Raw genomic sequence first — 25752 nt, forward strand, 5'->3', positions numbered from 1 at the left:
TCAAACAAAACAAACCATTTCGAAGTTGCAGCAAATTGTTGACAGTGATGCATTTTAAACTGAGTGCATTGGTGGCGCGTTAGAGGAAATCCTCCACGGATGACGTAAGAAAGAAACTGCAGTAGTACCACAGGGTTATGCCGCGTTCATGTGCCAGTCGGAATTTAGAATATTTCAGATTTATTAACTGTTTCTAGTTATACACGTGCTGCGACATTTCTGACTTTCCTGGTTCCGACTAGCACTTGAACGCGGTTTTTATATTTTAAAAAAATAATGGCAGTACTGCGTCAATAGGCTCCTAGAGCAAAGGAACTAAACACTACAAGTGTATCTAGTACATATATGAATGGGGCGGCAGGTAGCCTAGTGGTTAGAACGTTGGCCCAGAAACTGAAAGGTTGCTGGATCGAATCTCCGAGCTGACAAGGTAAGAATATGTTCACATAACCCACTGTTCCCTGGTAGATCGTCGTTGTTATTAAGAATTTGTTCTTAACTGACTTGCCTAGTTAAATTAAGATCAAATAACAGCTGTCGTCCAGTAAACCACGTCACTTGTAATCGTTCTTCCGGGATTGCTTCCGCATGGTTTCCATTAGATAGCCCAGACACAAAGTCAAACTGTCTGTATCATAAAAAATATTTTTGGCTTGCCTTCGGCATAAACGTATGAACTTGAAGGTTAGGAGTTAGGTTAGGAGTTAGGTTCAAATCACATTTTAATGAAGAGAAATTGTAGAAATAGGTGGGGTTTATGACTTTGTGGCTGTAGTAACTAATGACGGCACGCCCACCAACCACATTGTATTAACAGCAAAATAAAAGAGAAGCGCATTGACCATTTGATTCTGCCAAGCTAGGAGAAGAATCTGCCCAATTATTCAACAAAGGTAAGAAATTATCATAGCTACCAACTCTAGATTAGTTGGTTGCCATTCTAAAGTGCATTGAATAGTGGCAATAAAGTAGACCTAATAAATGTGGATTGCCTTAAAGCTCCGATAGTGCACTAGTAACCTTCTACTTTAAGAAATTACAAGGTTGATTTGTATGACGATTGGTTGTGGAAGTGAAAAAGATTGTTCACAGATTGCTCTTTCAACTTAAAAAAAACAACATTTACACCTCAACTTGGTCGATGGTTTACATTTACTATCGCAACTTCTGGAATCTGCTCCAAGACATTTAAAAAGTTGCTAATAAAACGCCTAGAACGGGACTACTCTTCCAAATGAAAATGCATCATCCTTCCTTGGAGTTGATTAGTCACCGCAATACGAGGAAACACAGAGCCCGTTTTTTCACAAAAACATCTTAAGGCTATGTTCATCGATACATTTAGCCTTAAGATGATTTTGGGAAACCGGGCCTGGATCAGTGAGGACTGAATAATGTACTGTTAAAGTATTGGAACTAGCCTTTACTATAATGTTTTGTGTTCTATTTCCTAATTCTATATGGAAACACCCAAATCACCTGGTACTGAGCTCACTGTAAAACGGATGCACTTTGCCCCCTCAAAGAAACTTTATTATGTCCATATCTCCTACACCACTGATAGTAAATGCTATATCTATTTGGTTCCTTCCTGCCTCTAAGCAACAGAGATGAATGTTATGCTCTGTGACTCTTTCTGGAACCTTATAGTTTCCACTGTGGTGTTCAATGGGCAGGCTAACTTTTCTGTGGTCTGGAAGTTGAATGTCTGGCTTAGGTAAAATCTAAGTTTAAAAGGGAGATTTATTTTGTAGACACGCACTCTTACATATGTATTTCTTCCTCTCAAACACAGGGCATTATCAATGCCAGACATGTTGCTGTGGAGACAGCAAACTTCACATGGCAGATGAGGTTTGGAGCATAAGCAATAATTGCAATTTATGTCACACCTTTTCTAGATTTTTTGTTTTGTTAAAGCCACTTCAACAGGAAGCACTATCTCTTACGCTCAAGAATGCACAAACATAACCACACCCCCCTACAGTCCAAAAACTAGGACATATTTATTTTAGCAGTTTTATTTTATTTAACTAGGCAAGTCCGTTAAGAACACATTCTTATTTACAATTACGGCCTACCCCGGCCAAACCCAGACAATGCTGGGCCAATTGTGTGCTGCCTTATGGGACTCGCAATCACAGCTGGTTGTGATACAGCCTGGAATTGAACCAGGGTCTGTGGTGACACCTCTAGCACTTCGATGCAGTGCCTTAGACTGCCGCGCCACTCGGGAGCACCATTGGGATCCAAAGAATCCCTTTAACAAGAAAGACCTGGCCAAAAAAAGCAGCACACAAAGTTTGACACACCGTCCTACAGTATGTGTGCACAAGCTTGCGTATGTGCCGAGTCAGAGTTGCATATAGAATCCCGATTAGTTCAATAGGATCTCTGTGGGCCTAGTCGTAAAGATTTGTCATTTAACTTTTAAAATGTATTACCTTTGACTGTGACATAAACACAACCAGTCATGTTGTCATCCGATTGTCAAACAATCACGTCGATGAGCTCCTTTACTACACGCACACATTCGTCCACTCAAAACATATTTCCAGCCTCCAAACAGTGGTGAATGGAAAGAGACATGCGTTACACAACAACAAAAAAGTGTAATGACATTTAGCCATTGTCATTAGGCCAGAATTTATGCGTCCACTGCCACTAACTTCCCTTAACCAACACTTACACTTGACATTTTGTGTACCATATGTGCTTTTGGTGTCATGGATGGGATTGTGCGCTGTGAGATGGTGTGGGTGACGATGGTTGCTGTACTGTACCTTCACACCTTACCTTCACACCTAGTACAGTACACAGCGCACACCTTATAATTACTTGAACTCAATGTACACGTTATAATACATTAGCTACAGCGGGGCAAAAAAATATTTAGTCAGCCACCAATTGTGCAAGTTCTTCCACTTAACATGAGAGGCCTGTAATTTTCACCATAGGTACACTTCAACTATGACAGACAAAATGAGAAAGAAAATCACATTGTGGGGTCAAAATGATCACAAGAACGGTGAGCAAAAATCCCAGAACCACACGGGGGGACCTAGTGAATGACCTGAAGAGAGCTGGGACCAAAGTAACAGATTCCGTCTTCCCAGCCTGGTGCAGGTCTACAATTTTGTTTCTGGTGTCCTTTGACAGCTCTTTGGTCTTGGCCATAGTGGAGTTTGGAGTGTGACTGTTTGAGGTTGTGGACAGGTGTCTTTTATTCTGATAACAAGTTCAAATATGTGCCATTAATACAGGTAACAAGTGGAGGACAGAGGAGCCTCTTAAAGAAGAAGTTACAGGTCTGTGATAGCCAGAAATCTTTCTTGTTTGTAGGTGACCAAATACTTATTTTCCACCATAATTTGCAAATAAATTCATTAAAAATCCTACAATGTGATTTTCTGGATTTTTTTTCTCATTTTGTCTGTCATAGTTGAAGTGTACCTATGATGAAAATTACAGGCCTCTCATCTTTTTAAGTGGGAGAACTTGCACAATTGGTGGCTGACTAAATACTTTTTTGCCCCACTGTATGTGTACTGTCCCTCTTGCTTGATAGTTATTGAGTGGGTGGAGGCACTGGAATGTATAGTGAAATAGCAATAGTATTGGGCGTGCCGGTTTGTGAAAGGTGTGCCTGTATGACCGATTTGTCATGTTTGGCTCAGATTTGTGTAAATGACAGGTGTGTGTGTACATGGTGGGAGTGTCCATAGGTTTGTCATATCAAAAGAGACATGTTGTACTTTAGTTTTTGTTCTCTTTAGCCCCCATTGTGTACCTGTTACCTGGTCTGGCCAGTTTGCGTCATTTGTCAGGTGTATTTGCTCCCACAAATGTCTGAACGTGTCAAAGGACACTGTCTAATGGGAATATTTTCTCTTTAGTTATAGCATACACTCTAGGACAGCATAAAGAATAGTACCCTGAATGCAGACAGTGGTGGAAAAAGTACCCAATTGTCATACTTGAGTAAAAATAAAGATGCCTTCATAGAGATTACTCAAGTAAAAGTTAAAGTTACCCAGTAAAATACCACTTGAGTAAAATTATTTGGTTTTAAATATACTTAAGTATCAAATGTACTTGCTGAAGTATACTTAAGTGTAAATTATTTCAACTTCCGTATATTAAGCAAATCAGATGGCACCATTTTTTATTGTTTCTGTCACCAGGGGCACACTCCAACACTCGGGCATCATTTACAAACAAAGCATGTGTGTTTAGTGAGTCCGACAGATCAGAGGCAGTAGGGATGACCAGGGATGTTCTCTTGATACGTGTGTGTGAATTGGACAATGATCCTCTCATGCTAAGCATTCAAAATGCACTTTTGGGTGACAGGGAATATGTATGGTGTAAGAAGTACATTATTTTATTTAAGAATATAAGTGAAGTAGATGTACACTGCTCAAAAAAATAAAGGGAACACTTAAACAACACAATGTAACTCCAAGTCAATCACACTTCTGTGAAATCAAACTGTCCACTTAGGAAGCAACACTGATTGACAATAAATTTCACATGCTGTTGTGCAAATGGAATAGACAACAGGTGGAAATTATAGGCAATTAGCAAGACACCACCAATAAAGGAGTGGTTCTGCAGGTGGTGACCACAGACCACTCCTCAGTTCCTATGCTTCCTGGCTGATGTTTTGGTCACTTTTGAATGCTGGCGGTGCTTTCACTCTAGTGGTAGCATGAGACGGAGTCTACAACCCACACAAGTGGCTCAGGTAGTGCAGCTCGTCCAGGATGGCACATCAATGCGAGCTGTGGCAAGAAGGTTTGCTGTGTCTGTCAGCGTAGTGTCCAGAGCATGGAGGCACTACCAGGAGACAGGCCAGTACATCAGGAGACGTGGAGGAGGCCGTAGGAGGGCAACAACCCAGCAGCAGGACCGCTACCTCCGCCTTTGTGCAAGGAGGAGCACTGCCAGAGCCCTGCAAAATGACCTCTAGCAGGCCACAAATGTGCATGTGTCTGCTCAAACGGTCAGAAACAGACTCCATGAGGGCCGGACGTCCACAGGTCGGGTTTGTGCTTACAGCCCAACACCGTGCAGGACGTTTGGCATTTGCCAGAGAACACCAAGATTGGCAAATTCGCCACTGGCGCCCTGTGCTCTTCACAGATGAAAGCAGGTTCACACTGAGCACATGTGACAGACGTGACAAAGTCTGGAGACTCTGTGGAGAACGTTCTTCTGCCTGCAACATCCTCCAGCATGACCGGTTTGGCGGTGGGTCAGTCATGGTGTGGGGTGGCATTTCTTTGGGGGGCCGCACAGCCCTCCATGTGCTCGCCAGAGGTAGCCTGACTGCCATTAGGTACCGAGATGAGATCCTCAGCCCCCTTGTGAGACCATATGCTGGTGCGGTTGGCCCTGGGTTCCTCCTAATGCAAGACAATGCTAGACCTCATGTGGCTGGAGTGTGTCAGCAGTTCCTGCAAGAGGAAGGCATTGATGCTATGGACTGGCCTGCCCGTTCCCCAGACCTGAATCCAATTGAGCACATCTGGGACATCATGTCTCGCTCCATCCACCAACGCCACGTTGCACCACAGACTGTCCAGGAGTTGGCGGATGCTTTAGTCCAGGTCTGGGAGGAGATCCCTCAGCATACCATCCGCCACCTCATCAGGAGCATGCCCAGGCGTTGTAGGGAGGTCATACAGGCACGTGGAGGCCACACACACTACTGAGCCTCATTTTGACTTGTTTTAAGGACATTACATCAAAGTTGGATCAGCCTGTAGTGTGGTTTTCCACTTTAATTTTGAGTGTGACTCCAAATCCAGACCTCCATGGGTTGATAAATTTGATTTCCATTGATAATTTTTGTGTGATTCTGTTGTCAGCACATTCAACTATGTAAAGAAAAAAAGTATTTAATAAGAATATTTCATTCATTCAGATCTAGGATGTGTTATTTTAGTGTTCCCTTTTATTTTTTTGAGCAGTGTATTATAAAAACATAATACAGATATCCCCCCAAAATGACTTAAGTAGTACTTTTAAAGTATTTTTACTTAAGTACTTTACACCACTAAGCACAGGTGACAGTATGCCTTGTCCTGGACTGAAAGGCACTTCTCTATTGGACATCTTTTTAGTCCAGAAGTAGGCTTGGAGCCAATCAAATTCTTGGCACATGTTCTTACACAAGTGTTTCAAAATAGCAGAGAGAGAAGCTGCTTGAGAGGAGAGCTAGATAATGGATTCCTAATGGGGGATCAGCTTTCACATGGTCAACTCCTTCAGATCAGAATCACCGAAAGAAAAGAGGCAAGAAAGGGAGAAACATTTTACATTTTGGGCATTTAACAGACACATCCAGAGGAACTTGCAGTCAGTGCATTCCACTTACGGTAAGATGGCTACAGTCGGACGGGGAGATTGAGATCCACCCAATGAGTCAGGAGGTCAGTGGGCGTGTTCGACATTGCAGTCGACTTTAAAGGTGTGTCGAAACGGACTGACATACAAATAACCTTGCATCATAATTAACTGCTCAATATTATTTGTAGGTCAGTCCGTCACAATTGACCTTCACGGTTTTGATCCTCTCGAACATGGCCAGCGTCGCCTTTAGGCAGTAGGGCACGCTACTTCAGGGGCCTGTTCTGGAGGACATAACATTACCGAACTTTTCAGATAGACAAGTATTGTGTAGAACAGATATATGATTATCTGTCAGATAGAATAGGAAATCGTGCCAGCTCTATTAATTATATTTCGGAACATTTCACATCACTGAATATACCCATTAACCCTTTCCACTCCGGCCATTCCAGATGATATCCATGAATGGCGGGAGCTCAGGCGGGATGAAATTTGAGGGGCTGGTAGATGCGTCAATCATCCGTGTCCCGCCCCACCACTACATCCATGTCCTGGACCAAAACACCAATATCGCCCGTGTGGAGATTGGACCGCTCACCTACATCAGACAGGACAATGAGAGGTGAGGAGTGTGTGTGTGTTGGTGCGTTTATCTGTCATTTATCTGATAAGGTCTGCGTGTAATTACCTAATTACAAGTGCGGTTGGTTGGTTTCTTCTAAGCCTACTGACGCCAAACAAGCTGTGGTTACAGCGTCACACAATGTTTGACAGCACACTTTGAATGTTGCCAAATATCACATTTATAATGGCATCTTTTACCCAGATTAAATCCATATGTGCTCCTCTGTGGCTGGTTTAAACATATGATTACTCACACATGCATACACATGTGGTGCATTCTAGATGTTTCTTTACAGGTTTAGGTTAGTCAACATATGCCATGTACAAACACGTTTACACTCAGTATGTACAGTATCTGTGTAGACTAGTATTTCAGTCAGTAGGTGACTGTGTTGTGTCCTCCTTCCCAGAGTACTGTTCTCCCCTGTGCGAATGACCATGGTCCCTCCTCGCCACTACTGCGTGGTTCTCAACCCCGTTGCTCGCGACGACCACGGACAGGTGCTCTTCGACCAATCAGGACAGGCCAAGCTTCGCCATGCCGACCTGGAGATCCGGCTCACCCAGGACCCCTTCCCCCTCTACCCTGGAGAGGAGATCCAGCAGGTACGGTCTGTTTGTTAGACGTCAGCGCTAAAGCCTAGGTGTTAGCAGTGCAGGCAGCTAATGCAAGTCTTCAGGTCTCGGTGCAGGGATTGCTCAGCACACAGGTGTGGTTCACTGAACCACCTCCATTACAATCCCATTGAGCTAAAGCGTAGGCATTCACTTTGAAAGATAATATAACTGTCTGGGATCTGGGTGCTAACCTGGTTCTCCTGCATGCTACACTGTGTTAGTCTGCAGAGTTAAAGCCTAGGCATTAGAAGTTTGGAGAGTTGAAGCAATTCTTATTACATGGGTGTTAATCTCTTTTTTTAATATGTACAGTTGAAGTCGGAAGTTTACATAAACCTTAGCCGAATACATTTAAACTCAGTTGTTCACAATTCCTGACATTTAATCCTAGTAAAAATCCCGTTTTAGGTCAGTTAGGATCACCGCTTTCTTTCAAGAATGTGAAATGTCAGAATAATTGTAGAGAATTATTTATTTCAGCTTTCATTTCTTTCATCACATTCCCAGAGGGTCAGAAGTTTACATACACTCAATTAGTATTTGGTAGCATTTCCTTTAAATTGTTTAACTTGGGTCAAACGTTTCGGGTAGCCTTCCACAAGCTTCCCACAATAAGTTGGGTGAATTTTGGCCCATTCCTCCTGACAGAGCTGGAGTAACTGAGTCAGGTGTGTAAGGCCTCCTTGCTCGCACACGCTTTTTCAGTTCTGCCCACACATTTTTTTTTTTATAGGTTTGAGGTCAGGGCTTTGTGATGGCCACTCCAATACCTTGACTTTGTTGTCCTTAAGCCATTTTGCCACAACTTTGGAAGTATGCTTGGGGTCATTGTTCATTTGGAAGACCAAGCTTTAACTTCCTGACTGATGTCTTGATGTTGCTTCAATATATCCACATAATTTTGGTTCCTCATGATGCCATCTATTTTGTGAAGTGCACCAGTCCCTCCTGCATCAAAGCACCCCCCACAACATGATGCTGCCACTCCCGTGCTTCACGGTTGGGAGGGTGTTCTTTGGCTTGCAAGTCTCCCCCTTTTTCCTCCAAACGTAACAATGGTGATTATGGCCAAACAGTTCTATTTTTGTTTCGTCAGACCAGAGGACATTTCTCCAAAAAGTACAATCTTTGTCCCCATGTGCAGTTGCAAACCGTAGTCTGGCTTTTTTATGGCAGTTTTGGAGCAGTGGCTTCTTCCTTGCTGAGTGGCCTTTCAGGTTATGAAATTGCTCCCAAAGATGAACCAGACTTGTGAAGGTCCACCATTTTTTTTCTGAGGTCTTAGCTGATTTCTTTTGATTTTCCCATGATGTCAAGCAAAGAGGCACTGAGTTTGTAGGCCTTGAAATGCATCCACAGGTACATCTCCAATTGACTCAAATGATATCATTTAGCCTGTCAGAAGCTTCTAAAGCCATGACATCATTTTCTGGAATTTTCCAAGCTGTTTAAAGGAACAGTCAACTTAGTGTATGTAAACTTCTGACCCACCCATTGTGATACAGTGAATTATAAGTGAAATAATCTGTCTGGTAACAATTTTTGGAAAAATGACTTGTGTCATACACAAAGTAGATGTCCTAATGGACTTGCCAAAACTATAGTTTGTTAGTAACAAGAAATTTGTGGAGTGGTTGAAAAACAGGTTTTAATGACTTCAAGCAAAGTGTATGCAAACCTCTGACTTCATGTATGTGTATATATAATATCTATATATCTCCCAGCACGTGACAGTGCTGCAGATCGTCTACCCAGACACCGCCCTGCGCCTTCAGGCTCTGCTGGACTTTGAGGAGGTGGGAGGAGAGAAGAGGGTGGCTGGAGACGAGTGGCTGTTCGAAGGGCCAGGTGAGTTCTCTGGGTACCACTCCTAACACATCTATTACAATTTACTTCAGTCCTTACAGGGATCATATTGATAAATATTTTTTTTTTTTACCAAATCAGAGCATTGATTTAACAAGATAACTAGTGCTCTTTCAATTTGTTTCTAATTTGACTTGTTGAAGTCAAATCCAATTGGATTCATCACGTACACAGTTTACAGCAGGTATAAAAGGTGCAGTGAAATACTTTCTTGCAAGCTCCCTCAACAATGCAGTACAAATCTCAATAAAAAATAACAAGTAGTAGAAGAAAGTAGTATGCAAGAAACGTAGTACATTCCACCCTAGTCATAGACTGTTCTCTCTGCTACCGCACGGCAAGTGGTACCGGCGCGCCAAGTCTAGGTCCAAGAGGCTTCTAAACAGCTTTTACCCCCAAGCCATAAGACTCCTGAACATCTAATCAAATGGCTACCCAGACTATTTGCATTGCTGGTGCTACTCTGTTATTATCTATGCATCGTCACATTAATAACTCTACCTACATGTATTTGGCGCATGTGACAAATATACTTTTTTTTTTTACATTCCAAACAGTATATAGTACCCGATTCCAAACACAGCCTGATTGCCTAATAATGCTTCTCTAACCCCCGACCCCTAACCTCTATCCTCCCCATAGGGACGTACATCCCCAGGAAGGAGGTGGCAGTGCTGGAGACCATCAAGGCCATGGTGATCAAAGAGAACCAGGCCATCCGCCTCCGAGCGCGCAAGGAGGGCGTGGACAGGAGCGGCGTCCGCAGGGTCACTGGTGAGACACATACTGTATTTTATATTTTTTATTGTGCATATAATGTATGTACACAAAAGTAGCAGATGTTGTATCGCTATCATACACAGATTTGCACACACACACACACCTACCTAGCTGAGTGATTCCCTGTGTGTTTTGTCCAGGTGAGGAGTGGCAGGTGAGAAAGGTGGGGGCGTATCTACCAGGGGCTCATGAGGAGGTCCTCGACATTGTCAACGCTTTCATCCTCACTGACAAGGTAACAACGCCCTCCTCTCTCGCCCTCACTTTATCTATCACTCCCATCCCTCCTTCACTCTCTCCCTCTTTACCAATCACTCCTCATTCCTCCTTTCTCTCCCTCTCTTTGACCTATCACTCACCTTCCTTCTCTCGCCTCCCTCTTCACCATTTACTCCCCCTCCCTCCTTTCTCTCCCTCTCTTTTCTTTTCCCCTCCTCTCTCCTGCCCTTTATTTTATTTTTTGATTGATCCACCATCTCTTGTTCTCCCCCTCCCTCCTCTTGATTGGCGGTCTCCAATAGTTGAACTGTTGGATTATTTTGCTCTTCACTCGCAGTTGTTTAGTAGCCTAAGCCTATTCCTGACCAACAACCTGTTATTTCACTGACTGATAATAAATCAATGTGATTTTGTTTCACTGAATTTCCATCTGTATAGGCTATTTGTTTAATTGTTTTTCTGGCTGGGAAAATAAGTGGAGGTGGTATATCTCATATATATTTTTGCATGCAATGTAGCCTAAATCAAGATTAGGCCTATTATGTTGCTTGCGTATTAGCAACTCCAAAAACCCACGGAGGTTGTGAAATATGAATATGAGACTCTCGTGTTTTTGAAAATGGGATTGGATATTATTTTCTATCTGTATCATGATGAAGATGAGATCCTACGCCTGCTTCTAACGAGGTGGAGTGAGGTTAGGAAAGGGATGAAATGTTGATTTTTAAAAAAAAAATGCATGTTTCAAAATGTAACTTAAATAAAATAAAAATTAATAGCGGTTCCACACATCCCCGTGGGAAAAATATTATTTGTATTTTATTCTGTTATATTCCATTATATTCCATTATTCTGTTATATTATATTATATTCCATTATTATATTATTATCCATTCTTACTATAAAATGTCTGACTGTGATCGGATAGGTGTGTCTTGTCTGTTTAAATAAGCAAAATAACGAACTATTGATTTCATTTGAATGGCGCAGCCAGGGCTGCACTGACCCGTAACATAGGCCTAATTCAACTCCATATGCTCTTCTATTCATTAGAAAATACATGTTATTAGTCTTGTGATGTTTTGTAGGACCTGCCTAAACAAATTCAGGTTTTTCTTTTCACTCTCAGAAAGCACTGCACGTGCGAGCAATACGGCCATTCCGTGACGCCGGGGGGCGGGACCGGCGCACTGGGGAAGAGTGGCTCGTTACCATGGCGGAGCGGGAGGCACACATCCCGTCTGTTGCCGAGGAAGTGGTGGGAGTGGTCAACGTGACCACGCTGAGCAGCCGTCAGTACTGTGTGATCCTGGACCCGGTGGGACCAGACGGTAAACCACAGCTGGGTCAGAAGAGGGTGTGCAAGGTGAGACTGTGAAAGAGAGCGCTGTCTTACACTCCTTTGTTTGGTCAAATGTTTGTTTAGTCACTCATTGCTGTTTTACACACTGTCGAGGAAAGTTCAGTGACTTCATTTGTTTATTAATTTGCCTTTTGTAGTTTTTAGTCACTTCCCCAATTAGCTTTAATTTAACACTGCTCTCTCTCCTCCTCCCAGGGGGAGCGTTCGTTCTTCCTGCAACCAGGGGAGCACTTAGAGGAGGGCACCCAGGATGTTTACATTCTCTCTGAGGAGGAGGGCCTGGTGCTGAGGGCCGTAGAGGCCTTCAAAGATACACAGGAGGTGAGGAAAGAGGGGGGAGGGAGGGGGAATGGTGGAAGAATTTAAATGCAGCTGGGAGGGGAAACAAATGGACCTTAGTCAAATACAACAACGATCCTTAACAGGACTGACTGGTTTGGCCGGTACACAATCCATTCAATGTACACTCTCTTTCTTTCTCTCTCTCATTTTCCCCCACTCTCCTTCTCTCTCTCCTTTACTCTCTCCCTCATTCTCTCTCTCCCTCCTCCTCTCCTCTCTGCCAGCAGGAGGAGGAAGAGGAGGAGGAGGAGGAGGAGGAGAGGGCCAAGCTCTCCCGGAGGGGTGGAGTCCAACGTCGCCCCGGTGACCGCTGGATGCTACGTGGACCAATTGAGTACGTCCCCCCGGCTGCCGTGGAGGTGATGCTACGGCGACAGGCCATCCCATTGGACGAGAACGAAGGGATCTATGTCCGAGACATCAAGACAGGAAAGGTGAGTTTTTACCCAGCTGAATGTTTGAAGACGGGCTACGTCCCAAATGGCAACTCGACCGTTAAGTTTAGGCAGTCATTTTGACTGATAAGGTTAGGGCTAGGTTAAACAGAACTTGACAGTACATTTTTGGCATTAATTCCGACTGGTTAAGGTTTGAGATGGGCTGTTAAAACAAACAATTTAAACAAGTGCCTAGCACTGGGATTGAACCCACCATCTTAAGAGCCGTAGCTCACGGTTGAACTAGATGGTAATAGGCGCTCACATTCCTCCTAGTGGACAGTATCTCTCCACGTCTTGGGGACCAGGGGCCTCCATTTATAAACTGTGCTTATGTACAAAATATACCCCGACATGTGCGTGCTCCAGTTTTCACACAAAAGTTGGCATTTATATTAAAACAATTTCGATGTGAGAATGTGCTCACCTCTCTGGAAACTTTAGACCATGTGCATGCACATCTACTAGTGGTTGAAATATTGTACTGAAAGCTGGCAATTAAGTGAAAATGGGGGGAAATTATGAAAATTAAAAGCAGGAAAGCATAAACAAGAATTCAGCCATTTGCTGTTAGTGAGAAGAGCAAAAATATTTTAAACATGTTTTGAATCTAAAATAATTAAGACATAGGAATCTTCCTATTTATTTTATTTTCATAACCATTGCAGAATAAATTCCTCACCTTTTCTGGCTTGTGATGAGTTCATATTCCTGAAGTAGCCATACATTACCATGTGCATCACTCACTTAATTGAACCTAGTAAATAGATATAGGCTTTATGTCAAGTTTTGCAATCCCATAGGCACCGCGGTTTATAATATACAGTCAAATTTAACAGTTCATCTTTTGCATTGAAGTAGGCCTACTGTACGCTTCTGTTAATTGCATTATTTTTTTGAAGCCAGCCATAGACAATGTTTCAGAATTCGCGGGCAGTCCTTGTTTAGGTTGGGGGAAAGTCAACGCAAAACATTGTTGAATTGAAACGTTCTGCTGACAGGTCCGCAACCATTTTGACACAGTCCTTTGCCAGATTCAGCATAAATTACGCAGGTTGACATTTTTGTAATGAGTCTGGCCCTGGAAGCAGAACTGAGTGGTTTCCGCTAGATGGGTCAGCTGCATAGTCAAAATGGACTATTATCGTTCAAATTCATTAGAACAAAAATGTGCTTCCTAGTCTTCATTTAAGGTGTTGGGGTTAGCAGTGTGGTTAAGGTTAGAGTTATGTTTCAAATCTGATTTTATGACTTTGTGGCTTTGCCAGCTATTGACCATTCTGCAGAGCTGCTTCCATTACATGAGCCATCTCAATAAATGCCAACCCGAAATAAATTACTGCAAAATATTAAAACAACCAGCTGCACTGGCTTCCGGGTTATAACCGCAAAGTGGCTACATTCTGCATGCATATGGGGCTCCGTCAGGACTGTTACTTTTGTAACCGAATGAAAACATTTTAACCGATTTTTAATGTGGGAAAAATATGATGCAAATGCAGAATGTGATTACTCCCAATCAGCCCCAATTAGTCCTGGCCGGAGCACCCGTCGAGACCTGGCACGTCCAGCAGATGGAGCCATCGCCTCGTGATGTTTACACTGTCTGTCACCAGTCGTCGACGAGTCTCCCCCTGGTGGCTGACCTGCTGTACGACACAATACATTTTATTCATTTTAAACACCAGTGGTGCAACTAGTGTTTTCTAACGGCACTGAACCAAAATGTTGTACAAAATCGAAAGTCAGACTCAAAAACAAAACTTAACAGGAAGCATAGAAGTAGTGCACATGGAACAGATCTACCCCTTAGACTTGCTTTTAGTGAGAATGACGGATCTATCTGTAACTCTCACTTCTATGTGAATTTGGTCGGGTCGCCCAAAAAGTTACATATTGCAGCTTTAATTATTATATGACATCGGCATATGTATTTTAATATAGAATAGCTCAAAACATTACTAATCATTGAAAATGACATTCCCAATTGATAATTTTCTGGTAAAAAAAAGTGGGATTGCACCTGCTCCATTGCTCGGGTGCCTATGATATAGTGCACCATGAACTGTAGGGGGGCCATTTGGGACGTACACTAAAACACCTGATTCGAGTAATCCAGGGAATCCATTCACCTGTTTATTTCTCAGCCTTAAATCCCCACCCACCTCATCATCTCTCTCCCCCATTGGCTGCCTGGTTCTAGGTCCGTGCTGTGATTGGCCACACCTACATGCTGACGCAGGACGAGGAGCTGTGGGCGAAGAATCTGCCTCAGAATGTTGAGACCCTCCTGGCCTCCACAAAGGACCCCCTGGCTGACCGCTCGGACCGCAGCAAGGAAGTGGAGATGAAGGACCGGGACAAGACCAAGGTGGTGTCCTACAGGGTGCCCCACAACGCTGCCGTGCAGGTCTACGACTACAGGGAGAAGAAGGCCAGGTAAACATGGCTGACAGACAGCCGGATGTGGAGGCACTGGCCCTATCCAGAAATAACCCATATACTAGCCCAGGTCTGCATTCCAAATGGCACCCTATTCCCTATATAGCGCACTACTTTTGACCAGAGCAACATTGGGCCCCTAGTGTTACATTTTCCCTTTTGCCCTCCCTCTCTCTCCCCACCCCCTCTCCTGTCATGTCCTCTCTCCCTCCCCTCTCTCAGGGTGGTGTTTGGGCCAGAGATGGTAATGTTGGGTCCTGATGAGCAGTTCACCGTGCTTTCCCTGTCAGGGGACAAGCCCAAGAGGGCCAACGTCATCAAGGCCGTGTGTCTGCTGCTGGGGCCGGACTTCTTCACTGACATCATCACCATAGAGACGGCCGACCACGCACGCCTGCAGCTGCAGCTCAGCTACAACTGGTAGGGTTTGTGGGTGGGGGACGACGACGACGTGTGTGTGTGTGTGTGTGTGTGTGTGTGTGTGTTTGAGGATCCTCTGTGATTTGGTGTCCTTAGTCTAGTCTGTAGGCCAGCTGATGTATTTAATATCTCTACCTCTCTCTCTCTCTCTCTTTCTCTCACTCACTCAGGCACTTTGACCTGAAGTCTCCTGCGGACCCGTCCCAGGCTGCGGCTCTGTTCTCGGTGCCTGACTTTGTGGGCGACGCCTGTAAAGCCATCGCCTCCCGCGTCAGAGGAGCCGTCGCCTCCGTGCAGTTTGACGACTTTCACAAGGTCCGTCCCACACTTCAATCGTCTAAATCTGCACTTTTCTGGCTTTTAAATTTTTTTATACACTTTTTAATTCTACATGGCCTCCAGCCCTTGGCTATCGTAGTTAGGTCGGCCTATACGTCGCTTTGGGAAACGTGTGCCAATTGATTCAAAGACAACAATAACACCCCCACGCTTGAACCTCTTCTTTAACCCCATCCACTCTACAGAACTCCAACCGGATCATCTGCTCCTCTGTGTTTGGCTTTGATGACAAGCTGGCAGTGCGTCCCAGCCTGCGCTTCCACCAGAACAGTCTGGTCATCAGCAGTGTGGACATCCAGTCAGTGGAGCCGGTGGACCAGAGGACCAGAGACGCCCTGCAGAAGAGTGTCCAGCTGGCCATCGAGATCACCACCAACTCCCAGGAGGCTGCCGCACGGTAGGACACATGACACACACGAGCACCAGGGGAGAACGAATGCCACCTCTGAAGCCATCGATGTTCAAGGCCAACCGTGGTACTGCAGGCATTGAAAGCATAAAACAGGATCACCCCCCATTCTAGTGAATGGGAAAAATGTCAATCTTTGAATTTGTTTTGAATCATTTGAAGACAATCATGGTACCAATAATTGCTTCTAATACCACAGATATAAATCTCATTACAGAAAAAGTTAAAAGAATAATTTATTTGCTAATGGCAGCCTGCAGTACCACTGTCTGCTTTCAGTTTTAGTTATTTCATGGGATTGGGCAACACTGAGCTAGCCTGCAACTCACTTCCTGGAGTAGCTCAAGCTGCACATGAGACGCTATCTTAAGACTTAATTTGGCTTCAATGCGCTAGGAATGAATGGTGTCATGTGATCGATGGCATATATATATACATGCACGCTTACAGCAGCAATTAGGGTTAAGTGCCTTGCTCAAGGGCACATTGACCAATTTTTCACCTAGTTTGGCTCAGGGATTTGAACTTGTTACTGGCCCAACACTCTCAATTGCTAGGCTATCTTCCACCAGAAAGACACACACACTGAGGTGTTTTTGCCTGTTTGGTAAGCGTTAACCCCCACCCCCCCTTGTATTTCTCTCTTCCCTCCATCCTTCCCTCCCTGCAGCCATGAGGCAGAGCGTCTCGAGCAGGAGGCGCGTGGTCGTCTGGAGAGGCAGAGGATCACAGACCAGGCAGAGGCAGAGAGGACCAGGAAAGAGCTGTTGGAGTTGGAGGCCCTCAGGTGACCATTGATGCTGTTAAAACTAATGCACGTTAGCATTGCTTTTGGTAAATATAATGGCAGAGGGATATCATTAGCATAACGCTAACACATTAGCTTTGCCGATGGAAAAATGTTATGGCAAGGAGCTAGAATTGGCATGGCTAGCGTTAGCATCATGCTGTTCTTAGTAGTGTGAATGCGAAGCTGTACCGAGTAACATTTTAGATCAGAGTTCCTAACATAATGTAGCTGTTGTGTGAATGCGGAGGTTAGATCTGTGGCGAAGTTTCCCCTAGGTACAGATCTAGGATCAGTTTTCCCTCCCCCCGCTTCATGTGTTTTGTCCAAATATTGGTGGATTCAACTAATAAAAGAATGGACAACCTGACCAGAGAGGTCCAGGACCTGAAGAACATTTTGCCGTTTTCCCAGGGTCAGCTCGGTGAGTTGAAACAGGAGAAAGGCAAGATGACCGCAATCTGTAAGTCATTGAGAGACTACATCAGTTCTGTGTGTGAATCCATGATAACAATGATTGATAAGGGAGGGACAATCAAGGTGGAATAACATGGTTCGGGACGGAATTGCCAAATCTCCACATGAGACCTGGATTGAGTCTGAGGACAAAGTGAGGGAAATGATCTCTGAGAAATTGAAGATCAACCACCGGAAGATTAGGGTGGAGCCGCGGCCACAAGACATCTCCCTTCAATAACCACGTAACCGGTTGTAACTAGTCAACCCCACAAACGTGTGTATCTCTTCTTGGGGAGGGGCCAGTCCTGAATTGCCTCCATTTTCTTCACCTGGCATTTGACACATCCCCTCCCGGTCGTGTACCCCAGGTTACTCAGCCTCTAGCAGGCCGAGCCAACATTTCTTTGGGTTTGCTGTTAGCCCCGCCTCCCGTAAGGCCAGTACCGCCCTCACCTGGTTTAGATGTGTCTCCCACTCGCTCCCATGGATCACAATATCATCGATGTAGGCCACCGCGTACTCACGATGGGGATGGAGAATTTGGTCCATCAACCTCTGGAAGGTGGCCCGGGCCCCGTGCAACCCAAAGGGCAGCTTCTTGTAATGGAACAGCCCATCAGGGGTGGCGAAAGCAGTTTTCTCCCGTACCTCGGGAGCTAAGGGCACGTACCTATAACCCTTTGTCAGGTCGAGCGTGCTGATAAATCGGGCGGTCCTGAGCCATTCTATTAATTCATCAGTTCGGGGCATGGGGTAGGCGTCTAACTTCGAGATTTACCTGTCTAAAATCATTACAGAAGCGAATGGTGCCATCTGGTTTTGGCACCAACGCTATGGGGCTGCACCACTCACTATTCGACTCTTCGATTATATCAGCTTTCAACATCGTTTTTACCTCCGTCCTGACAGCTACTCTCCTTGCTTCCGGTATGCGGTAGGGTCTCAACTTCACCTTTTTCCCGGGTTCGGTGATGATGCTGTGCTGTACCAGATCGGTGTGTCCTGGTTCACCGGAGAACACTTCCTGGTTCCGGCCGACCAACTCTCTCAGCTCCTGCTTCTGTGCTCAGCTGCTCCCCCAGTGACACCACCGCCGGCTTGGTCTCTGTGGTAGCCTTCTTCGGGGAAATGGAGTAGAGTACATCATTTGTTCCATTTCTTTTGAAAATTCACATGGTAAATCTGGGTCAGATGCTTACGTCCCCGGCTGTCTGACCCTTATAGTTAACTTCAGCCACTTTCTCAAGGACTCCGTATTCCATCGGGCCAAAAACGTACATTCTGAGGTGGGGACCAACACCAACACACATTGGAGAGAGCGTAGAAATTGATCTATGACCACTTTCTCGATGGGTGTCAGTGGTTCAGCAGGTGGGCTGGCCAAGAGTTGGCTAATTAGATCATGCATTTACGATCGGGGTGGACGCTGTAGGATTATACGCCCAATCATGGAATCTTTGTGCCCTGCTAATCAAGGTGTAACTATACCAGCGCGGGATTGACTTTTTCAGCCACTTGTAATGCGTTGACTGGTCAGCCGTCAGATCCTGATAGCTCTTCTGTGCCGCTCCTGACAGGAAGGGTGCTCGCAGGCTGGCCCATTTCTCATGGGGCCTTTTCTCCCTAGCCGCTGTTGTCTCGAAGGCTTGACAGTAAGCCTCGATGTCGTCAGCCTCTGTCAACTTCAGTATAAACCTACTGGGTTTGGGATGAGAGACTGCTGCGCCTGCCACTATGCCGGCCTGGGTGGCTGGCACCTGGCCGAGTTCAGATCGCAGGAGAGCTGTCTGCTGACGCTGTTCCTCCAGCAGTTCCCGATGCATAGCCTGCTGTGCTATGTTCGCCTCCACCAGCTGTTTCACCAATGCTTCCATTGTGCTCTGTCTGTTTTAGTTATTGAGCTTGGTTTTTTTGTGCCCGCATTCTCCACCATGTAGCAGGCTCAAGGGTGTGGGGTTTCCACATCACCAAGTTCAATAACCAAACACACACAAGTAGCATAATTATGCAAATGGGGAGTTTATTAGGGAGTTTTGCACATTGGGGGGAATTCACAAACTATTTCAGTCCACAATCTGTTCTCGTTGTCTGTTCCGTTCTGCAGGAGTAATCCTAAAACTCAGGTCCTCAGCCAATCCGGTCCGGTACACGAGGGAGGGGGATAAAATCTTTCTTCTCACACTCTCCATAACACACACTTCACTCTCCATAACACATCCTTCACTCTCCGTAACACACACTTCACTCTCCGTAACACACACGCACACTTCACTCTCTGTTCTCTGCCCCTTTGTGCAGGCCGCTCCCTCTTTTATCCCCCAGTACTCCCTGGCTTAATGATCCACTTGTTGGGGCAATAAGTCCATATAAGGCTCTGGGGTGGAGCCAGCAGGCTGCAAGATATATACGTACATACACACAGTTGAAGTCGGAAGTTTACATACACCTTAGCCAAATGCATTTAAACTCAGTTTTTCATAATTCCTGACATTTAATCCTAGTATAAATCCTCTGTTTTTGGTCAGTTAGGATCACCACTTTTATTTTAAGAATATGAAATGTCAATAACAGTAGAGTGATTTATGGTGTAACTGAGTCAGGTTTGTAGGCCTCCTTGCTCACACATGCTTTTTCAGTTCTGCCCACAAATTTTCTATGGGATTGAGGTCAGGGCTTTATGATGGCCACTCCAATACCTTGACTTTGTTGTCCTTAAGCCATTTTGCCACAACTTTGGAAGTGTGTTTGGGGTCATTGTCCATTTGGAAGACCCATTTGTGACCCAAGCTTTAACTTCCTGACTGATGTCTTGATGTTGCTTCAATATATCCACGTAATTTTTGATCCTCATGATGCCATCAATTTTCTGAAGTGCACCAGTTCCTCCTGCAGCAAAGCACCCCCCACAACATGATGCTTCACGGTTGGGGTGGTGTCAAACAGTTCTATTTTTTGTTTCATCAGACCAGAGGACATTTCTCCAAAAAGTACAATCTTTGTCCCCATGTGCAGTTGCAAACCGTAGTCTGGCTTTTTTATGGCGGTTTTGGAGCAGTGGCTTCTTCCTGGCTGAGCGGCCTTTCAGGTTATGTCGATATAGGACTCGTTTTACTGTGGATATAGATACTTTTGTACCCGTTTCCTCCAGCATCTTCACAAGGTCCTTTGCTGTTGTTCTGGGATTGATTTGCACTTTTTGCACCAAAGTACGTTCATCTCTGGGAGACTGAACGCATCTCCTTCCTGAGTGGTATGACGGCTGCGTGGTCCCATGGTGTTTATACTTGCGTACTATTGTTTGTACAGATGAATGTGGTACCTTCAGGCGTTTGGAAATTGCTCCCAAGGATGAACCAGACTTGAGGTCTACATTTTTTTTCTGAGGTCTTGGCTCATTTCTTTAGATTTTTCCCATGATGTCAAGCAAAGAGGCACTGAGTTTGACGGTAGGCCTTGAAATACATCCACTCAAATTATGTCAATTAGCCTCTCAGAAGCTTCTAAAGCCATGACATAGTTTAAAGGCACAGTCAACTTAGTGTATTTAACTTCTGACCCACTGGAATTGTGATACAGTGAAATAACAATTGTTGGAAAAATTACTTGTGTCATGCACAAAGTAGATGTCCTAACCAACTTGCCAAAACTATAGTTTGTTAACAAGAAATTTGTGGAGTGGTTGAAAAACAAGTTTTAATGACTCCAACCTAAGTGTTTGTAAATGTCCGACTTCAAGTGTGTGTGTGTGTGTGTGTGTGTGTGTGTATATATTTAACTAGGCAAGTCAGTTAAGAACAAAGTCTCATTTATAATGACGGCCTTATCTTATGTCAAGTGTTATTGAAGTGTTGTGGTGGTTGCAGGTTCACTTGGCACATCTTAAGCCTTTTCTTTTGGGGTGTTGCTATAGGCCACCAAGTGCAAACAGTCAGTATCTAAATGATGTGTGTGAAATGCTCGAATGTGTATGTGTTGTAAAACAGAGAGGTCTACCTTCTTTGTGACCTGAATATGGACTGGTTTTCGTCAAGATGTCTGCTCAAGAGGAAACTTCTCACCGTAACCAGTGCCTGTAATCTGGTTCAGGTTATTAATCAACCTACCTGGGTGTTTACAAACACTACAGGAACAAGATCATCCACGTGTATCGATCACATTTTTTTACTAATACTGTAGAACTTTGTTCTAAAGCTGTATACCCATCAAATGAAGTGATCACAACATCGTGGCTATATCCAGGAAAGCCAAAGTTCCAACAGCTGGGCCTAAAATAGTGTATAAGAGATCATGCAAAAGATTTTGCTGTGACTCTTATGTGGATGATGTTAAAAAATATTTGTTGTCTGATTGTGATTAATGAGGAGCATCCGGACACTGCACTTGATGAAATTGCTTCTTCCAATTATTGTTAAAAATGCACCTGTTAAGAAACTGACTGTAGAACTTTTAAGGCTCTATATGGATTGCTGGAATTGAAAAACTGTATGGTTGAAAACTCTATAGCCATCTGTCATCTTTAATCTGAGTTTAGGGGAATGTTTTTGTCCTCAGGGCTGGAGGGAAGTCCCAAGAGTGGTACAGCGGCCTTTACTGTTTCTAACGTCAGACCTATAAGCTTGCTGCCAGCTCTTAGCAAACTTTGACCAAATGCAATGCTGTTTCTCTATAAACAAATTAACAACAGACTTTCAGGATGCTTATAGAGAAGGGCACTCAACATCTACTGCACTGACACAAATGACTGATTGGTTGAAAGAAATTGATAATAAGAAGAGTGTGGTAGCTGTACTGTTAGATTTAAGTGTAGCCTTTGATATTATTGACCATGACCTGTTAAACTTGTGAATGGCTTTTCAATCCATATCATGGATTCAGAGCTATAGAGGGTTTTCTTTAATGGAAGCTTCTCTAATGTCAAACATGTAAAGTGTTGTGTACCGCAGGGCAGCTCTCTAGGCCCTCTACTCTTTTCTATTTTTTTTTACCAATGACCTGCCACTAGCATTAAAGAAAGCATGTGTGTCCATGTATGCTGATGATTCAACCATATACGCATCAGCAACCACAGCTAATGAAGTCACTGAAACCCTTAGAGTTGCAGTATGTTTTGGAATGGGTAGCCATCTCTAAAACTAAGAGCATTGTATTTGGTACAAATCATTCCCTAAGTTCTAGACCTCAGCTGAATCTGGTAATGAATGGTGTGGCTGTTGAACAAGTTGAGGAGACTAAATTACTTGGCGTTACCTTAGATTGTAAATGGTCATGGTCAACATATAGATTCAATGGTTGTAAAGATGGGGAGAGGTCTGTCTGTAATAAAGAGATACTCTGCTTTTTTTTACACCACACTCCAAAAAGCAAGTCCTGTAGGCTCTAGTTTAGTCTTCTCTTGATTATTGTCCAGTCGAGTGCTGCAGCTGGCCAAGAACAGAGCAGCACATTTTACTATTCATTGTAATCAGAGGGCTAATATAAATACTATGCATGCCAGTCTCTCTTGCCTAAACGTTGAGGAGAGACTGCCTGCATCACTACTTATTTTTATAAGAAATGTTAATGTCGGAAATCCCAAGTTGACTATGCAAACAACTTACATACAACTCTGACACCCACACTTACCCCACCAGACATGCCACCAGGGGTCTTTTCACTGTCCCCAAATTCAGGAACTCATACAGTATTATATCGAGCCATTTTTGCATGGATCTCCGTTCCATCTCATATTGCTCAAGTGAAAAGTAAACCTGGTTTTAAAAAAAACAGATAAAGCAGCACCTCACGGCACAACGCCTCTCCCCTATTTGACCTGGTTTGTGTGTATTGATATGTAGGCTGTGTGTGCCTTTTTGTAATACATTTTTTTATTTAATGTAGTTCTGTCCTGAAGCTGTTGTCTATTAATGCTCTGTGTTATGTCATGTTTTGTGTGGAGCCCAGGAAGAGTAGCTGCTGCTTTTGCAACAGCTAATGGGGATCCTGACAAAATACCAAATCTAAAGGTGTGTCGTTGTGTTGCAGTGCGGCGGTGGAGAGTACAGGGGCAGCCAAGGCAGAGGCCCAGTCCAGAGCAGAGGCAGCCCGTATCCAGGGAGAGGCGGCAGTCAACGAGGCTAAACTGAAGGCTGAGGCCCAGCGGATTGAGGCTGTACGTATCCTCTCACTATGCTGTGTGTGCTGCGTGTGTATGGTCGAAAGTGTTCTACATTGTATAATTCTTAAAGGTACACAACCAGTAGTGTGTGTGTGGGGTCTGTTGTTTGAAGGTGTTCTACATTGTGTAATGCTGAAAGGTTCACATACTATGTGTAGCTGACCTGTAATTCTGTGTGCAGGAGGGCGAGCTGGACCGTCTGTCCAAGGCGAGGGAGCAGGAGCTAAACTATAAGTCGGCAATGGATCGTTTGGAAGTGGAGAAACAGCAGAAGCTGGCTGAGATAGAGAGCAACCGCTTTAAAAAGCTGGTGGACAGTATCGGCGCCGACACCCTGAAGGAGATGGCCAGAGCCGGCCCCGAGCTACAGGTACATAATTCCTTACATACCATAATACCGTCATATTTGTGCTACACAATACATTTGCCTGAATAAAAATGGCACCTGGAGAATCCTTAAGCTCAGGTCAGAATCAATCTTTAACGTTTTACTGAGCAGGTCTGACTTTCTCCCACCCAATCTCAATTTAATTAAATTAGCTATATTGGCGAGACAAGACATTATAAAATGCCATTTAGGATACTGGAACACAGGATCTTATTCAATCAGTTATAACGTAAAGGATAAATGATCATATTACCTCAATAATCTCTGTTTCTGTCCCTCGCTCCCCTCTTTTCCCCACTCCCTCCCTTTCTCCCCCACCCTCTCCCAGGTCAAGCTGCTCCAGTCTCTGGGTTTGAAGTCAACCCTGATCACAGACGGTTCTTCTCCCATCAACCTCTTCAGCACGGCCAACGGCCTTCTGGGAGCTCTTTCTCAGAGCCAGGGCCAGTGAGCGGGGGAAGAGAAAAGGAGGAGAACGTTGACAATAAGAGAATAATGTCCAGTCTGCTAACATCCCCTACAGATGTAGGATTTCTGGTTGTTTTTTGTCTGATGTAGTAACTGACAATTAGGGATATGATCTGTATGAGTGTACGGTGGCGATTATTCTGATGTGAGTGTGTGTGTACATAGATGTGTCTGACTAAAGACGTCCAAGTGAACATTCCCCTTGGTTTACATGGCTTTTTTTACTCATCTGTTTGGTGCCGTCAATGCCCTATAAAGTGCTGCCCACTCCATGTGTTGCATGTCTATACTAACCATAATCGGGGACAATAAGGAATCTTTCCTTGTTCTGCTTCTGAGGTTTATGCAAATTTATTGAATTCATTTGTTGATCCATTTATCAAAGAAATGAAAGCATGGCTTTTCCCCGAAACCTTAAATGTCAAGGCTTCAGTTTGTATCCATGGTCTGTCTGTACATACACACACACTGGATGAAGTGTCTCAATCCATTTGAACACACCATATTTTTGCAATAACCACCACTCTTCATCTACCTCTTATGTCTGTAGCTCATGCAGTAGTGACTAATAAAAACAACATTAAGATACATGCTCTGGTCTGACTTATTTATTACACAATCTTCTATTGGCTTCTCAGCCAAATGGCAGCCAAGCCACTTGGTTTGCTATAAAGCTGAGGGATGGCCAGAGCTTGAGAAATGTATCACAATTTGAGAGTTATCATATCAATGTATATCATAAATTGAAATGACCATTGGAGAACATTACAAATATTACTGATTGCACCTTTTAATCAATGACTTTATAGTGATTACATTTTATTAGAAGACCACTGGATATCTTGGCACAGATTTTTACTCCATTTGGTCTATTCCCGACCATCCCAATGCATATTTGGCCATGTAAAATACGTAGAACAAAATGTTGTTTAGTTGCAGGTAGCTGATAACGTGATCAAATGTTTTGTTTGTCCAAAGAGCAACAAGACCCACTACATACAGGTAATTTTACTCTTATTTTCTGTTTGTGTTGGGTGCGTGTGTACAATCTGTCCACAGGGGGTCACTAGCGTGCAACACTTCGTTAAAGTATCCCTCATGACTCCACTTCAGGTGCGATGAGCAAAGTTGGGGCAGAAATGACCAAATAATAACCAAGCATGCACTGTATTTTCAATTGCTGGTGAATACTGTCAACAATATTGACCACATGATGGTTGGTTCACATGACCCCTAGGAATAAACATAGACCTACATAAATTGGTCAGTGAACCAGCGAC

General features: G+C 44.1%; 1 protein-coding gene across 5 annotated transcripts; it reads left to right on the forward strand.

Moving 5' to 3' along the window:
* Positions 1–95: 95 nt before the first annotated feature.
* Positions 96–25057, forward strand: LOC139406849 (major vault protein). Of its 5 annotated transcripts, none has more exons than XM_071149935.1 (17): positions 96–430; positions 6810–6979; positions 7392–7587; positions 9324–9447; positions 10108–10239; positions 10386–10480; positions 11594–11830; positions 12023–12148; positions 12394–12603; positions 14810–15045; positions 15271–15468; positions 15639–15783; positions 15993–16204; positions 16887–17003; positions 23484–23610; positions 23798–23986; positions 24333–25057. In XM_071149935.1, exons 2-17 carry the CDS (start codon positions 6810–6812, stop codon positions 24453–24455), a joined length of 2637 nt encoding a protein of 878 aa, XP_071006036.1. In that variant the 5' UTR covers positions 96–430; the 3' UTR covers positions 24456–25057. The 5 variants fall into 5 exon arrangements, with proteins under 5 accessions (XP_071006036.1, XP_071006035.1, XP_071006037.1 ...); XM_071149934.1 differs by lacking the exon at positions 96–430 and adding an exon at positions 733–893; XM_071149936.1 differs by lacking the exon at positions 96–430 and adding an exon at positions 733–893 and having other exon boundaries at positions 12397–12603.
* The last annotated feature ends 695 nt before the right edge of the window (positions 25058–25752 follow it).

Source organism: Oncorhynchus clarkii, chromosome 4 (genome assembly GCF_045791955.1).
Source record: "Oncorhynchus clarkii lewisi isolate Uvic-CL-2024 chromosome 4, UVic_Ocla_1.0, whole genome shotgun sequence".
NCBI classification, from domain to species: domain Eukaryota; kingdom Metazoa; phylum Chordata; class Actinopteri; order Salmoniformes; family Salmonidae; genus Oncorhynchus; species Oncorhynchus clarkii.